This window comes from Monodon monoceros, unplaced genomic scaffold (assembly GCF_005190385.1).
Source record: "Monodon monoceros isolate NGI ecotype Baffin Bay Population unplaced genomic scaffold, NGI_Narwhal_1 Super_Scaffold_19, whole genome shotgun sequence".
Taxonomy (NCBI): domain Eukaryota; kingdom Metazoa; phylum Chordata; class Mammalia; order Artiodactyla; family Monodontidae; genus Monodon; species Monodon monoceros.
Window position 1 is genome coordinate 69,946,337 of NW_021703775.1, and position 18,059 is coordinate 69,964,395.

The window sequence follows — 18,059 nt, forward strand, 5'->3', positions numbered from 1 at the left end:
TTGAGAGGGTCGCTGTGGCTGCCCGCAGCACCTGCCCGGAGACTGGGGAAGGGAGGCAGCCTCCTCACGCCACTCAGCGTCCTGCCTGCCCAGGGTGCAGGGGGCCTGGGGAAGACCTGGAGTGCGGTGGACAAGAGCCCTAGACTGGCCCTGGCCCTGCCTGACTAGGTGAAGGAATCAGCAGCTTACTTCGCTTGTCTAGGACTCGGTTTCCCATCCTGTTCTCTTTGGGGCTCCCGAACACCCTCAAGCGTCTCGGCTCTCAACTGTCAAACTCCACCAGGGGCAGTTCAACAACCTGGAGGCTTGACGAGGCTGGCTGAAGGCCTACGCCCAGACGCCCGGAAGGTCCCCGGGGCCCCTCCGACCCAGCGCCCGCTCTGCGCCCGGCTCAGCCCCCGCTCCCCTCGCTTTGCGCTCACCGAAGCGGGCTCCAAGGTGTGCGCTTCCGGCGGGGACGGCAGCGTCTCAACTGGCGGGGCCGGGGTCCCTTCGGGGGACACTGCCATTGCGCACTGCTGCACGCGCACTGCGGCCGTCGCCCTCGGTGTTATCGCCCGGCCGCCCCCGCGGGGAGGGCGGCTCCCGGGCCGAGAGGGCGCGGCGCGAAGAGGGGCGGGCTAGCGGGCGCGCCCCGGGCCGGGGGCAACGCGCGGGAAAACAGGGAAGCCGCGAAGTGCGCGGGTTCGGTTTCCCGAAGTGAAAAACGCCAGAGCCCACATTTGCCGGGGGAAAGGCTGGCCAAGTCACTCGGGACCGTTTTCCTTGGGGTAGGTCTCCGAGGGAATGAGAGCCAGCGACCGTTCGCGCTAATCTCGCCTGCTAAATCCTCGTGAAAGTCGACAAACAAGTTCATTAGAAAAACGAAGCAATAGAATTGACCTGCTCAGACTAAGATTATGACTGAGTAGGCTTACAACCCTCTTTAAAAAATTGATACAGGATGTCCGAAATACACATTCTCCAGCCTCATGCAGATAATGGGTATGGCCATGTAACTAAGTCCTGGCCAGTGAATAAAAGCTGAGTGGTGTAGGCAATTTCCCAGAAAGGTCCTTAAAAGGGAAGGGGTCACATCATATACAAAAATTAACTGAAAACCCATCACAGACCTACGTGTAAAGGCTAAAACTATAAAACTCTTAGAAGAAAGCAGGAGCATATCTTCATAATCTTGGGTTAGACAAATGTTTCTTAGATAGGACGCCACAAGCATAAGTTGGACTACATCTAAATGAAAAACTTTGTGTTGTAACCTATGCAACCAGTGAAAAGACGACCCACAGAATGGGAGGAATGTTTGCAAATCATAAGGATTTGTACCGGAATATATAAAGAACTCAAAACTAAACAGTAAGAAGATAGCCCAATTAAAAATTAGGTGAAGGGTTTGAATAGATATTTCTCCAAGACAGACAAATGGACAAAAGGCACATGAAAAGATACTCATGTCATTAGGGAAATGCAAAACTACAAGATACCACTCCACTAGGAGGGCTATAATTATATAAAAAGACAGTAACAAGCGTTGGGGAGAATATGGAAAATCACACATTGCTAGTGGGCATGTAAACTGTGCAGGTGCTTTGGAGAAGTTTGGCAGTTCTTCAAAAGTTAAGTATGAAATTATATGACCCAGCATTTATTCCACTCCTGAGGCTGTTAACAGAGATGAAAACATGATCACGCAACAACCTGAACACAAATGTTCATAGCAGCACTATTTTTAATAGCTAAAAAGTGGAAACAACCTAAATGTCCATCAACTAATGGCTATTTAGGATGTTAGGAATATTCATACAATGGACTATTATTCAGCAATAAAAACGACATGGATGAACCTTGAAAACGTTATGTTGTGAATAAAGCCAGTCACAAAAGACCACATATTGTATGATTCCATTTACATGAAAATGTCCAAATAAATAAACCTATAGAAAGAATGTAGACTTGTGGCTGTCTAGAACTGAGGGTGGAGAAAGACTATTAATAGGGTTTCTTTTATTTTTTATATTTATTTTTTTGCGGTACATGGGCCTCTCACTGTTGTGGCCTCTCCCTTTGCATAGCACAGGCTCCGGACGCGCAGGCTCAGCGGCCATGGCTCACGGGCCCAGCCGCTCCGCAGCATGTGGGATCTTCCCGGACCGGGGCACGAACCCGTGTCCCCTGCATCGGCAGGCGTACTCTCAACCACTGCGCCACCAGGGAAGCCCAATGGGGTTTCTTTCAGAGATAAAAATGTTCTAAAATCAGATTGTGATGGCTGCACAGTCCTGTGAATATACTAAAAAAAACACTGAGTTGTACACTTTAAATGGGTGAATTGTAAGGTATGTGAATTACATCTCAATAGCTTTTTTCAAAAAGGGAATGGGTATGCTTCTTCTATTGGATGAAATGCAAATGTGATGGCTGGTGCCAACAGGCTATCTGAAGACCTCAAGTTAACTGGTGCTGAGATCCGCAGATTAACAATACTGGAGTCATGACTTTTGATCTAGCAGCTCTGAACTGCTTCCCTCCGGACTTCTGCATGGGAAATAAAATAAAATGTATTCTGTAAGCCATTATTATTTTGGATTTCCCATTACAGCTAAATCTAACCTGAAAGTATACACTACCCAGTATAAAGCAAGTCATCCCATTTTCTATGCCTCAATTCCTTAATCTAGAAAATGGGTACCTTCAGTTTCCTTGATTGCAGCCCTAGCAAATAGTGCAAAGATAACTAGATAATGCATGTGTTAAATATTTAATTTCTTGGAAACTAAACAAACTCAAGATGAGTTTCTTTGGATAATTTACGTTTGAACACAACACTTTATATGCAATTTCAGCAGGTTTGGAAACACTTCACTCACAATACTTATACTGTGTTACATGTACTACCACAATTTTACTTTTGAAGGGAAGTGGGCAACAGAATAAAAACAAAAAACACCTCCCTCCCTTTTTTGCACAGAAATGTAACTAAAAGGCATTTTTTTCCCTAACAGTTACTATTCTGCTTAAAGTGATGGTATATTCCTAATGCAATTTTTAAAGACAAATAGACTTCAATAAATAAAACAGGCCGACAATAATCAAGAAGCCTGTCTTTTGAAACAAAACTAAAGATTGATACACTTCAAAACATCTGAAAGGATGCACACCAATATGTTATTAGTGGTTATCTCTGAATGGTGGAATTAACAGGTGAGCTAAAGATCATTGTAGCATAACTGTATAATTCTCTCCAATGAATATGAATTATCTGTGCCAAAAACATACAGTTAAATCAAGTGACAAAGAGCCAAATATTAGTCTACTGAATAAGCCACTTCTATTTGAAGATTCAGTGTGATGAGCAATGTTTAAATTAAATGGTTTGTACTAAGAGCAAAGGGGTAAATCTTACTAAGGAGTCTTCATGCTAGTTCAACTAAGGACACAAAGGATGGTGTAAGAAATAAACACAACCATTGAGTTAGTATTAAAAATATCACATTTTAACACTTCTGAGTACTAAATGAAAGTAACATTGGTTAAAGTACCTGGCAAACAGAAAGCACCTAATAAATGTTTGTTGATTCTCAAACTGAATGACTTTGCCAAATAAAAATGACAAATGCATCCATATGTAACTATTTCATAACAAACAAATGTAAATTATCTCACTGATCCTTTTAATGAACAGTAAGTATTTCATCTTCAAGACAACAGTTCTTTAACCATTAGCAAGATTGCTTTCAAAATACTTTAAGGCACTGAAATAGATGCATACATAATTTCAACACAAGTATAATGAAAAGTATTCTGAATGACAGAAGTATATAAAATAAATAAGATCACCTTTAGAACCTGGATAATGCATAGTAATTTAACCAATAAATTAGAATCTGTAAAATTAGATATGTACTTCTGCATATCACCCCCAACAATGGTTTTAAACTGATTGATGCCACTTTTGAAACAACTACTTAGGTCAAATTATATTCCACATCTAAGATGCTGGCTTTATTTTCAAGTTTGCCTTCCCTTGCTAAATTCAGTTTGTTTTCTAAAGTCAACATGTTTTGGGTATTCTACATATTTAATTAACCACTTTAGAATTTTAAACTTTAATGTAAAAAGCTTTATCAGATGGTTCTCACTTTAGAAAACCTTTAAGAATATCATCCACATTAATTAGAGTTTTCACAGTTACAAAAATGAGGGTTCTTGCTGATGACAGGTCTTTCTCTACAGAACTTCTCACTGGGGTGTATTCTGCATGTACACACAAGAAAACCTCTGTGTCTTCTGGTTATTACTATAAACTGGAAAATCCACAAAGAAGGCCTTTTTATATGTACAAGAAAAATATTTCCAACAAGAAGCCCCTTTATAGAAATATATGGAGAATCAAAAATTGACTTATATTTATGCAAATGAAAATTATAAAATGCTTCATGATAGGCCTACATGAAACATTTTCTTACAGATTCTTGAAAATATATTAACAATGACTTACGTTACATCTGATTTTACCATCCCCTCATTTTTTTTAAGAATGCCATTATTTTTGTTTTACTAAAGAGACGACTCTACCACAGACGTAAATGTTACAGACAATAAATATTTTCTATTATATATCTGTTCATTTCTGAGAGTAAATGACAAAAGGAAAAAAGGCTCTCCTTTGTTCTCCCTCTCTTCTTGATAAAAAGACCTCTACCACCTAGAAGGCTGAGAGCTAGAAAAGGAAGCATTCTCAAAATGAACTTCAAACATAAGATATATCTTATAAATCAGGTCATCTAGTTATGTGTATATTTCCCTTCTGTTATCCCTGAGCCTTTAATAAAAACCTCATTTAAATGTTGCAGCCTTGTCTCAGCTGTGCTTACAGAAGATAAAGCACAGGTTTATCTCATGATTAGTTCAGAATTAAAGGGTGGGAGGACAGTCTAAGAACAAACTGGTGGACTACAATAAAATTTAAAGGTCTAACAGTCCGATTTCAGTTGAGTCTTGCACTGTCCATGATGCAGCACACAGGTTTTATTTTATTAGGGTGGAAGCTTAGTGCAGGATTTCCTGAAGACTGGTTCTCCTACTACATACCTAAGAATTACTTGGGATTAAAAATGTAGACATCTGGAACCCATCCCAAATACAATGAATTGTTAAAATGTGTGTGGTAGGTGGCAGGTAATAGGCATTCTGAAAAGCTTCCCAAGCGATTCTTACATATTAAGTCCTGAGAATCACTGCAAATCACTGCTTTATAAGATTAGCTCTTGCAAGGGTTCTGCAAGGTCAAAACTATTTTCGTAATTATACTAAGACGTTATTTGCTTTTTTTCACTTTCTCATGAATGTACAGTAGCATTTACTATAGGCTACGTGATGTGTGATACTGCAACAGACATACAGAAGCAGATGAGATTCCATCTGTCTTCTTTAAATCAGACAGTAAAGGTATTTAGAAAAAATGAAATACAATGCCACGTTTCTCACTAAATCTTTTTAAATTTTGGAAAATAGACATTTTTCATAAATATGTTCTTTATATTAACACGTTTATTATTTTTAATGAATATTTTATAACTTTTTTATTTTAAATATAATATTAGTATTTATAACCCACATAAACAAAAGGTCTTGAGACCAAAAAGTTTGAGAACTGCTCTTTCCAGCAGACATCCAGCACCCTATGAACATTACTGCTGTTAGGCATGGCCACTTAGTTCCTTGGCACATTCAATGTATATTTCACTTTAAATATGATTCAATAGATTGTCTGCAAAAAGCTTCTTAAACTTATTGTCAGGCAAGGGGATTTAATCTGACAGGGAAATACTGAAGTGTAACCAGTTTTAGTTAAAAATCTAGCATGTTTTCCTTAGTGACATCATAATGTAATAAATCCTTTAATATATAAATGGGCTGTGTGATGTATGAAATAGAAAACCATACTTTACACGACGCATTTAAAAAATGTTAATTAGTAACGTGACAACACTAGCATTAGATTCTACGTGAGTGGTGGCAAACAAATGGCCCGCTCCAAATGTTAACTAAGAACAAACCCCTAATTTTTTTTTTTTCTTTTTTTTTGGCGGTACGCAGGCCTCTCACTGTTGTGGCCTCTCCCATTGCGGAGCACAGGCGCCGGACACGCAAGCTCAGCGGCCATGGCTCACGGGCCCAGCCGCTCCGCGGCATGTGGGATCTTCCCGGACCGGGGCACGAACCTGTGTCCCCTGCATCGGCAGGCGGACTCTCAACCACTGCGCCACCAGGGATGCCCCCAAACCCCTAATTTCTGAAAAAAAATAAAGTAGGGGATAAACTGCGGTTCCTAGACAAAAAAGAATTCTTTTAAATTTATACGTTTCGAAAACGTTGAAATGTATGTCAGCAGATTGATACTGACATTATACTAAGCCACACAATTTTTTTCTTAAATGAAAATACATCCCAGATATTGTTGCCAAGTTAATATTTGAGTGTATCTTGCCATTAGACAATGCAAATTGGGAACACTTCTGAGGGTGAGGCATAGCTGTGGTGAAAGCAGTTCCTTCCAGCCTTTTGATGTATCTCAGATATTAAAAAATTGCATTGATGTTTTTAACCTGCCATGTATAATTTTTTAATGTATTGCTATTTTAAAAAATCTGAGACAGCTAACATTTAAACAAATCACTGCTGTTTGGGAATGATGTTTGAATGAAAGATGCTATGAACATATTTGCTAATTTATACCGTATTAAGATTTTAAATGATATAGTTATTTAATATATCTTACGTTAAGTAACTGGTATTTGAAAATAAGTCTATTTTTCTTTCTGAGTAGCCTTCTGGGAAAAGTTCATTGAATATAGTTTCCAGTCATAGTTTATTTTCCTAACTTGTACTTATTTTAAAATCTTCTCATCAGGAGGGAGTTAAATAGTGCAAAGCTCAGCAAATCTGACTTCCCGCCCATTTTGGTGTGCATGTCCACTTATGACCATCATTTTTCTGGAAACCTTCCACTTAGTGTATCAAAAATCAATGTTATAAAAGTTCTTTAAAAGGTTCAGCGGTTTTTTTGAGTCTCTGAATGATTACAGCATTCTGTAAATTGGCTTCTTCCAGTGTGAGTGTTTCATCTAGTAATTTGAGGAAAGGAAGAGCTGTTGCCAGGGAAAAGGGAGGACTTCTTTGTGATCCTTGGTATTTTTCGATGAAGTCTTTGATGTGGCTTACCCTGTAAAATAGCACAAACTATTAATATAATTTTATGAAAACCTGAATTAGTTAATTTAAGGTAATAACTTGTGATGATACCTGGCTATGTTAATCCAGAATAATCAAATTATGTTGATGTAACTACTCACTTGGGCTATCTTTTAAAGGTTCACCCCTGATAATAGTCAGGAATTACTATTCCTTATCTTAGATGTGACAAGGGTATTAGAGTTACATTTTGAGTCTCTATTTTTTAGAAACACATTCTGAAATATCTACATATGAAACTATATGAAGTCTGGGATTTGCTTAACATAGTTCAGTGGGAACTGAGTGATGATGGATCATTATATCATATCTTTGCTTTTGCATATGCCTGAAAGTTTCTGTAACAGAAATATCTACATATCTTGCTCTGAATGGATCAGAAATGGTCCAACCAGTAATCCTACACAGACACAGGCTGTATCTCTTCAATACCACATCAGGCTGTGCTTCAAATCTAGTTAAGATAATTCTTAACCCAGTGCACGTAGATTTTCAGTTAGTATAATAAACACTATAATGTAATATAATCACTGCAACCTTTTTTTTTTAATAACAGTGATTTTAAAAAAATTATTTATTTATTTTTGGCTGCATTTGATCTTCGTTGCTGCACGCGGGCTTTCTTTAGTTGCGGCAAGCGGGGGCTACTCTTCGTTGCAGTGCACGTGCTTCTCATTGTGGTGGCTTGTCTTTGTTACAGAGCACAGGCTCTAGGTGTGTGGGCTTCAGTAGTTGTGGCACATGGGCTCAGTAGTTGTGGCTCGCAGGCTCTAGAGTGCAGGCTCAGTAGTTGTGGTGCACGGGCTTCGTTGTTCCGCAGTATGTGGGATCTTCCCAGACCAGGGCTCGAACCCGTGTCCCCTGCATTGGCAGGCGGATTCTTAACCACTGCACCATCAGGGAAGTCCTCCCAATCACTGCTGTCTTGAAGGTAGCTCAAAGTTATGTTCATGTAAGTATATGCGTGTGTATTTAGAAAGGGAAAGTACGTATACAGTTCATCGAAATTAAGATGCCACTGGGAGTTCCCTGGTGGCCTAGTGGTTAGGATGCTGGGCTTTCACTGCCATGGCCTAGGTTCAATCCCTGGTCAGGGAACTGAGATCCTGCAAGCCAGGTGGCACGGCCAAAAAAACCCCCCTGAGATGCCACTGATTCTAAGACTTGTCATTTTATATACTACTAAAATTTTTAAAAATCCAGATTATGACAAAATAGTTTCTTAAACACTTAGAATTTTTATACTTGTTGAAAGAGCACTTTTAATTAATTTTCACACAAACATTCATCAAATCACTTACTTCCACGATAAGATTAGAATAAAATGGTTAAGTCATTCCTAACAGTTGAACGTTATTCAGACTCAGATCCTTCAAATCACTTCTGATTCAGTTCATTGATGTACATGTTTTTCCATATAATACTCCCTTCTGTATCATCGGGTGTGTTGATGATACAGGAGTACTTTGAAAAGTGCTCCACTACTGTCTCTGGGATGATCTTTCATTGAGCTGACACTTGTTCTGCATGCTTTGAGGCAGATGCCAAGGCAAAGACAATTGTGTCATTACTGCCATATGGCCAACAAGAAATTATAAGGATGTATCCCCATTTCAGAGATGCTAAAATGTGAAAAAATGTGCAAACAAGAATTAATGAAATATGACATCACCAAAGACAGAATTTTCCCATTCAATCAAATTCACCAAATGCTACTCTGTTAATCTGTGCAGGTTACCAACAAAATCAAGAAAATGGTCACTTGTATTTATTGGGTACCAAAAATTGGATAATGAAAGGCTAAAGCTTATGGCAAAGAATATAAATACAAAAAATCCCAATAAAGATTAAAGGAACTGTGCAGTAAAAATTAAAAATGTGTACTGTGATCTCTACAATACTACTACAAGAATAAAGAAATGCCAATCTAAAAAGCTATGAGAGGATAAAAAATAATACTCATTAAGCTCAAAAAGAGGCAAGAAAGGAGGAATGAAGAATAAAAAGCCATGAGGTAAAGAGAAAAAAAAGAGCAAGATGGTAGCCTTAAACCTAACTAGTTCAGGATATTATAAAACATTATAAAAACTGGACTAAACATTCCAATTAAAAAACAAAGCTTGGTTAATTATCACTTAATAAATACCACTGGCCAGTCAAAGGTTTTTAAATGCTTCAAGTCATTCAGGGAAATAAATGGTAGGTGGCTATTTGTTATTGAAAATGCCAGAAGTATTTTTCTAGACAAAGAAGTTGGGATTAAAATAGTTTATTTCCCTAAAAAGAAACAAATCTGAGTTGTAGAGAACAAACTTATGGTTACCAAGGGGGGAAGGGTAGGGGGAGACGAACTGGGAGAGTGGGATTGACATATATACACTACTATGTATAAAATAGATAATAATGAGAACCTACTGGCATACAGGCCAGATATGAGAGGGAGTTGTGGTGGCCCAGATCAGGGAATCCGAGTCCAGGTTGGGTGAAGAGGGCATCTGCACAGGAAAGCGGCCCATCTTCCTGGTGTCAGAGTCTGACCAGCACGAGGAGTGCGCCCATGTAGAGGGAGGCGGGTGGGGACGGTTGCAGTATGAGCAGGGTTAGGAGTGTGTCCACACAGAAGAGGTGCTCAGTGCAGAGTGTCAGAAGCCAAGTTGGGTTAGGAATATAGGAGAGGTGCTACACAGCAGGCTGTCTCAAGCAGAATAAAAAGAGCATTCATACAGAGGAGGGGCCGACTGCAGTGTGTCAGAACCAGAAAGAGGTGGCAAGTGACCACTCATAGGGGAGGATAGGCAGCACTGACTGCCAGAGCCCAGGAGGGCAAACAGGTCATTGGCATGATGTGATATGTCAAGAGACCCAGCAGGAAGAGGGAGGCTTCTGGGCTGGGGAGGAGGCAGCAGCAGAAGAAGGAGATTGGTTACATGTAGGAGAACTGATCAGTAAATAAATATATTGGGGGCTTTCCTGGTGGCACAGAGGTTAAGACTCTGTGCTCCCAATGAAGGGGGCCCAGGTTCAATTCCTGGTCAGGGAACTAGATCACACATGCATACCACAACTAAGAGTTCACATGCCACAACTAAGGAGCCCTCAAGCCGCAACTAAGGAGCCCGCCTGACGCAACTAAGATCCAGCACCACCAATAAATAAATAAGTATTTTTTTAAAATAAATAAATATATTGAGAGTAACTGGAGCCAGGTTTCTCACTGAAGAAAGTTAAACTGAAGAAAGTGAAGAAGTTAATTACAAATACGGAAAGGGGAAAACTAGAATAAACCCTGTGGTGGTGGATTGAAATTAGAGCTATCTATGTGAACTCACGGTTTTCGCTACGCAAAGATATAGAAATACATTTGTAAATGTGTGTGTCAGTGTGTGTATATATATGCATATGTGTATGTATGTACAGACACCTGTAGCTCTTTCCACTCAGAGGGCCTGGGAATGCTGGCAATAAGTATACCTAGTAACCAGATCCTCAATACCCTTGGCCACTAAAAAGAACCAGGGCTTCTTAGAAAACGTACAGAACGAACCTGAAAAAAAATTTTGTGCCAATAAACAAGAAAATGCTCAAAGAATGATGGGAAGATGTAAAAAGTTTAAAGGAGGTCCCAGGGACTTGGAAACCTATATACAATATGTTCCTACTTTAATTAAAATGAAAAAACATTTTAAGACGAGATAAAAGACTGGAAAAATCCATCAAACTAGTAGTAGTGATTATCTCTGGGTAATGGAATTTAACTTGATTTGAATTTCTTTCAGTACTTTCCTGTATTATCATTCCTTTTCTACAATTAACAGAAAAATACACACATAATGCTAACGATCAACTTAAAAACATATTAAAAATAATTCTTTTAAAATTATGTATCTAGATAAACAGGAAAACTAATGAAATGATAATCCATAAAACAGACTGAAAATACTATATTAATGTCCAAGAATGTCCATTGTCATGAAACATTATGTTTAGAGAACTATTTATTAAGATCCTTAGTTCTTAAAAATAGCTGTTGACTGGCCTGAAAAGAAGAAATACAATTAAAACTTAGGGAACAAATCAGACAAATAATGAAATGGAAGACTCACCTATGAGAAATGTTAAATTTCTGGACAATCCTTTCCCCATTGGCTAACCAGATCTGTATATTAGTGATGGGTTCCAGACTGTTTAGTGGGACAGTAGACAACTTGTTTTTATTCTCAACTTCAATAGTCTTTGCTTTAGAAACAATTTTTGGTGTAGCACTAAGAAAATCCAGACAACAAGTCAGATGCATGTTTTTCATTAAGCAGAACTTTATCATTAAACAATTACTATAAAAACTTTACAGTAAGTATAGCTTTTAGGAAGATTTTAGCTAGTCACAGCTGTTCCCTAACACATAAAGATATTAATATCAGTTATATCCATTATACATGATGATCATAGGAATCTAATAAAATTATGCACATCTAAGTTGTAAGCTTGTAGACTGTTACGTAAGTATACTTGAAGAGTATACTTATGTATTTGAATCATGCCTTACAGAACAATTTTATAGTGCTGACAGATCTATGGACTTTACCTTTACCTACTCCCCAGGTTAAAATTTCTAAAAGAAATTATAAGTTCTCTGTAGAGAACAGTCCTTGGGTTATAAAGGAAATGAAAGGAAACAAAGTATTCCCTCATCACTCTGAAAGTCACATTGGGATATTTTTACATGTGTGGATGAATATGCATTTATATAACTTACCAATCTTGATAATTAATATGAGAATTCATAAAAATGAAAGCAATCCTATAGTTAACCTCTTTGTATATTCTGCCACAGGCATAATTAGATAAGATGAATACTGCAAAGTTTGAAAATATTGGGCTGGTCAAAAAGTTCGTTCGGGTTTTTTGGAAGAGCTTATGAAAAATCCGAACGAACTTCTTGGCCAACCCAATAATTAAAGGCTCTGATACCGATACTAACTTTATCAGGCATTATTTCACTTTTATTACCTCAAAATTCAGATACTGATCAGAGAACACAATGCTGAAGGCATTGGTAACTATAATACAGAACCCTGTATCCAAAAGCTAGCCTATGTACTCTGTGACATTAATGGCAAAGCTCAACTGGTGGGTGCAAGGGAGAAAAAATGATTTATCCACCCAATTTTGCCCAATGTCCTCATTAAGCCAGGCACTTTTGATCGGACAAAACCAAAACAGCCACCATGACTTTTTAGTATAGTGCCAGCATATGTTAATTTACACTAAGGTGAAAATGACTTAGAAGTTCTCATAAAAGTTAACATGAAAAATCTCATTTCCAATGGGAGAAACGATAACTCTATATATGTGGTCTACATAGTAAAATAATGACAAGCTGAATATTAGTCAAACCTCTGCTTATGGAAATTACAGATCATGAGCCTACTCACCTTCCCAGTCTGTGACCCTGTCCTGAGAAGGGCTGGAACACAGGCTTCGTTGACATACATACTTCATTTTTCTTATCTTCAACTTTAACATCGACCTCCTCTTTATCAAAAACTCCCTGTAATTCTAAAGGTAATTCTCTTGGAAAGTAAAGAAAGAAAGTGATAAAGCCCCTAATATGTTTTATCTTTCTCTGAAAAACATACTGTGCATGTAAAAAGAATAGAAAAATATACAGAAATAAGAGACATATATATTCTATACAATGAAAACCAAATGTATTTAAAATAATAGAGAAAAATCAAGCTCTTATTTCATTCTTTAAAATGAAAATATAGCTACATGCTGGTTCTAGAAAAACGAGACATAAAAAAATGTAAACACATGTAGACTTAAGAAAGAAAATGACAGCCCCCTCCCCCAAAAGTGACAGTCCTTATAATTCCACTCTCACTCTAATAAAAAGTTTTGCAGTGTATCTCCTAAATTTTCTCTATATATAGTAAAATTCCACATAATAATTATATTTTTTCCAAAGATGGTATCATTCTATGTACACTATTCTGTATTTTGCAAACTGCTTAAAAAAAAAAAAAAGCAATATACCACAGAAATCTTCTCATGTTAGTATATGGATATATGTAATTCATTTTTACCACATGCACACTGTTATTCTGTTATAAAGTAGATCAAATGGTACAAACATACAAAATACTCTTTTCATCTTTTTCTTACTGATTTGTAAGAAATATGTATATATTCCATTTACAGGATATACGAGAAACAAGTATTCCCAGTTTGGCATTTGATTTTACATAATCAAATTTATCTTTCTTATATTGCTTCTGGGATTCATGCCAACTATAGCTATATGCAACAACATGGATGAATATCCCAAAGAAATAAGTTGAGTAGACACAAAAAATAAACACATTGCATTTACATAGAGTTCAAAAAAACAGATAAAATGAAAAAATTATAAAGAAAAGCAAAAAACCATAAAGAAAAGCAAAGAACAACTTACTACTGAAGTTAGGATAGCATTACTTCTGTGATATTACTACAAATAATGTGTAATTTAATCTTATCATGAGGACGAAATCAGATAAATCTGAATTGAGAGACATTCTACATAATTTGGGCCCATAGTCAAGGTCATTAAAAACAGACAAAAACAAAAACTGAGAAACTGTTCCCTCCTGAAAGAGACTAAAGAGACATGACATTTACAAGCAATGTGTAATTCTGAATTGGATGCTTTTGCTATAAAGGATAATATTAAGATAAAAAGTGAAACTTGAATACATTCTGAGGAATAACTGGTAATAATATTATACATCAATAGATGGTTGTATTGTGGTTACATAGGAAAATATATTTCCTTTTTAATAAAAATACAAACTCAAGTATTCAGGATGATGAGGCATCACTTTAGCAACTTACTCTCAAATGCTTCTAGAAAAGTTCTTTGTACCACACTTGCAACTTCTGTATTAGTTTGAAAAAGATTCCAAATTAATTATATTACATAATATAGAGCCATTTAAAATCTGTATATACGTTGTACATATACATACATACAGACCTATATATGTGTATGTATATATTAAAAATTGGTCAGATGTAGAATACTATCAACCCTTCTGAAATAAAAACTGACCAAAATAAGTACAGGGAAGTCCTGGCAGGCGGATTCTTAACCACTGCATGACGAGGGAAGTCCCAAGATAGTCAAAATTAAAAAAAAAAAAAAAAAAAAAGTATATATATATATATATATATATATATATAAAATATTATATTGGGACTTCCCTGGTGGCACAGTGGTTAGGAATCTGCCTGCCAATGCAGAAGACACGGGTTCGAGCACTGGTCTGGGAAGATCCCACATGCCGCGGCGCAACTAAGCCTGTGCACCACAACTACTGAGCCTGTGCTCTAGAGCCCGTGTGCCACAACTACTGAGCCCACGTGCCACAACTACTGAGCCTGAGCTCTAGAACCCGTGAGCCACAACTACTGGGCCCGCGTGCCATAACTACTGAAGCCCGCACGCCTAGAGCTTGTGCTCCACAACAAGCCACCACAATGAGAAGCCCACGCACCACAACAAAGAGTAGCCCCCAGTCACCGCAACTAGAGAAAGCTGCACACAGCAAGGAAGACCCAACACAGTTAAAAAAATAAATAAAAAAAAGACACGTAGGGCTTCCCTAGTGGCGCAGTGGTTGAGAGTCTGCCTGCCGATTCAGGGGACACGGGTTCGTGTCCCGGTCCGGGAATATCCCACAGATATTCCCCTAGCAGAGCAGCTAGGCCCGTGAGCCATGGCTGCTGAGCCTGCGCGTCCAGAGCCTGTGCTCTGCAACGGGAGAGGCCACAACAGTGAGAGGCCCGTGTACCGCAAAAAAAAAAAAAAAAAAAGTGAATTAATTTAAGTCAGATTTTGGTTGGTCAGAATTCAAACTCCTGACCCTTCAAAATTACAGCTGTGGTTCTTTTAAGAAAACTCACCTTGTGAAAAAATCTGAATTTATAAAACAAAAAGTGTCTTTGAATGCATAGGAACATGTGAACAACATTAAAAGGAATCTTCTAAATGAAATATATCTAAAATATCCTTCTTGGACTTCCCTGGTGGTGCAGTGGTTAAGAATCTGCCTGCCAATGCAGGGGACACGGGTTCGAGCCCTGGTCCGGGAAGACCCCACATGTTGTGGAGCAACTAAGCCCTTGTGCCACGACTACTCAGCCTGCGCTCTAGAGGCCTCGAGCCACAACTTTTGAAGCCCACGTGCCTAGAGCCTGTGCTCCGCAACAAGAGAAGCTACCGCAATGAGAAGCCCACGCACCGCAACGAAGAGTAGCCCCCACTCTCCACAACTACAGAAAGCCCGTGGGCAGCAATGAAGACCCAACACAGCCAAAAATAAATTAATTTAAAATAAATAAATAAATAAAATATCCCTCTATTTACAAAGATTGCTTACCCTTTTTTGATGGAGTTCAGAAACTGCTGACTTGCACCATCAGAATAACTTCTGAAATCATCATTGACTGTGAATCCATTTTTCCATAATTTTATACTTACATCTGCCTGCAAAGCAGTAAGAAACAAAATGCATCATGTTAATAAATGAAATGTACTAATAAACTAAAAGTCCCTTGAAACTTTCTTCTATCAGTGTATATTTTATAGATCAATCTTTTCTTTAAAATAGAGATATAACTGACATATAACATTGTATTAGTCTTAGGTATACAACATAATGGTTTGATATATATATCTATTGCAAAATGATTACAGAATAAGTGTAGTTAACATCCATGACCACACACAGCTACAAATTTTTTAAATATACCATTCTTAACAGCAAGCTTCAAATGTAAAATATCAAAAATTATAATGTACACATAAAATATGGTTAACAATGAATAATATTTTAAAATAATTCGTTAATAATTTTCTTTAAGAGAGGTCATTTGCAAAAATATTCTGTGCCCTGTCTTAGAGGACACTAAAGCTTTCTGGCCAGAACAGACTTCTCAACAGTTAGAGAAGGACTTTGAAATGACTTGAACATTAGACTTTGAACATTAAGAATAATAAAGGGGGAAAAAAAACTATGAGTAATTAATGGCTATTCCTTCAAATATAAACTATCAGTGTTACTGTTATCAATATTTAATCTCTCAACATCTTGTTGATCATCTCCTAAGAACATTACTTATTCACTCATTCAATCAAAGAAGTCACTGTAGAAATATAGAAAGGTTCAGAAATACAGTAGAATGCAGGGATGCTTCAGGCTGAACACAGAAGGACTGAAAAATCCATTTAAGAAAATAGACTATTAGAGGCCTTCCCTTGTCTCTAGCATTTATTCATTCAGCATATGTTTATTGAGTAATATGTAACAGACACTCCATTAAGATGTTAGGGAAAACAATCACAATAATGATAGCATATATTATTAGCCTGCCTGCCTATCTATCTGTCTATGTACTTACCTGAGAGAGCACTTGTGTGTACACTTACATGTACCAAACACTGTTTAAAGTACTTTCCCTACATATATTTATTTAATCCTCCTAAAATCTACAGAAGATGGGTATTATTATTGTTATCCTTTTTATAGATGGGAAATTAGAAACACAGATCAATTAAATTGCCCAATATTACATAGTCAGTAAGGGTGGAGCTGGGGTTGGGATCCATACTCTTAACCACTATACTATATTACCTCTTTTTTTTACCTATAACCAAACTGCCCAGACTCTGCTCTCATGGTACTCACAGAAAAGAATGAGAACTAAAAAAACTGTACAAATGAACTTACTTACAAAACAGAAATAGAGTCACAGATGTAGGAAACAAACTTATGGTTACCGAGGGGGAAAGTGGCAGGGAGGGATAAATTGGGAGATTGGGAGTAACACATATATAAAACAGACAACTAATAAGGACCTACAGTATAGCACAGGGAATTCTACTCAATACTCTGTAATAACCTATACAGGAAAAGAATCTAAAAAAGAGTGGATATATGTATATGTGTAACTGATTCACTTCACTGTACAGCAGAAACTAATACAACACTGTAAATCAACTATAATCCAATAAAAATTAATTTAAAAAAAAGAAAAGAAAAGAATGAGAACAGAACAAATAGGAAAAGAGCACATAAAGATACTGAGGAGGGGAATTCCCTAGCAGTCCAGTGGTTAGGACCGGTACTTTCACTGCTGAGGGCCCGGGGTTCAATCCCTGGTCAGGGAACTATCCCACAAGCTGCATGCGCCAAAAAAAAAAAAAAAAAAAAAAGACACTGAGGAAAACAGAAGAAACTTAAACACAAAAATCCAAAAATGATAATTAATACACTTATATAAGAGAGGATGTTTGAAAGGGAGTAGGAGGGAATATTCAGTGAGCAAAAGAGCTCTTAGAAACTTAAAATGGAAATTAAATAAAAGGATTGACTATAAGGTTGAAGAAATATTACAATTAAAATAGAACAAAACAACAAAGAGGTGGAAAACAGGAGAAATAATAAGAGACTCAGTCCAAGAGATCCATTATTGGTGCCCGGGTCCGGGAAGATCCCACATGCCGCGGAGCGGGTGGGCCCATGAGCCATGGCTGCTGGGCCTGCGTGTCCGGAGCCTGTGCTCCGCAATGGGAGAGGCCACAACAGTGAGAGGACCGCATATCGCAAAAAAAAAATAATAATAAAAATAAATAAATAAAAGGCAAATTAGAGTAAAGGGATCTCTTTAATGTCTGACTTCGAAAAGCCAGCTAGATTCTCATAATTGCTGCTGCCTTCAGTCTGCTGTGATATGGCATTTTGATTGAAGTACATTAAAAAAAAAAA

General features: G+C 37.6%; 1 protein-coding gene across 3 annotated transcripts in view; it reads right to left on the reverse strand.

Annotated features, from left to right (window-relative positions):
• Nucleotides 1-685: 685 nt before the first annotated feature.
• Nucleotides 686-18,059, reverse strand: part of UBXN2A (UBX domain protein 2A) — a 43,138-nt gene continuing 25,764 nt past the window's right edge. The window contains exons 4-8 of one of the 3 annotated variants that reach the window (XR_003794941.1): nucleotides 15,672-15,778; nucleotides 12,684-12,821; nucleotides 11,355-11,513; nucleotides 6,779-7,222; nucleotides 2,500-2,532 (exon numbers count right to left, since the gene is read on the reverse strand). Coding sequence is in view for 2 of the 3 variants with exons in the window: in XM_029232277.1 (XP_029088110.1) it covers nucleotides 7,030-7,222; nucleotides 11,355-11,513; nucleotides 12,684-12,821; nucleotides 15,672-15,778 (597 nt within the window). In the remaining variant the exon portion in view is untranslated. Of the gene's footprint in view, nucleotides 7,223-11,354; nucleotides 11,514-12,683; nucleotides 12,822-15,671; nucleotides 15,779-18,059 lie in introns of all 3 variants that reach the window. The other 2 variants (XM_029232278.1, XM_029232277.1) reach the window with 2 other exon arrangements.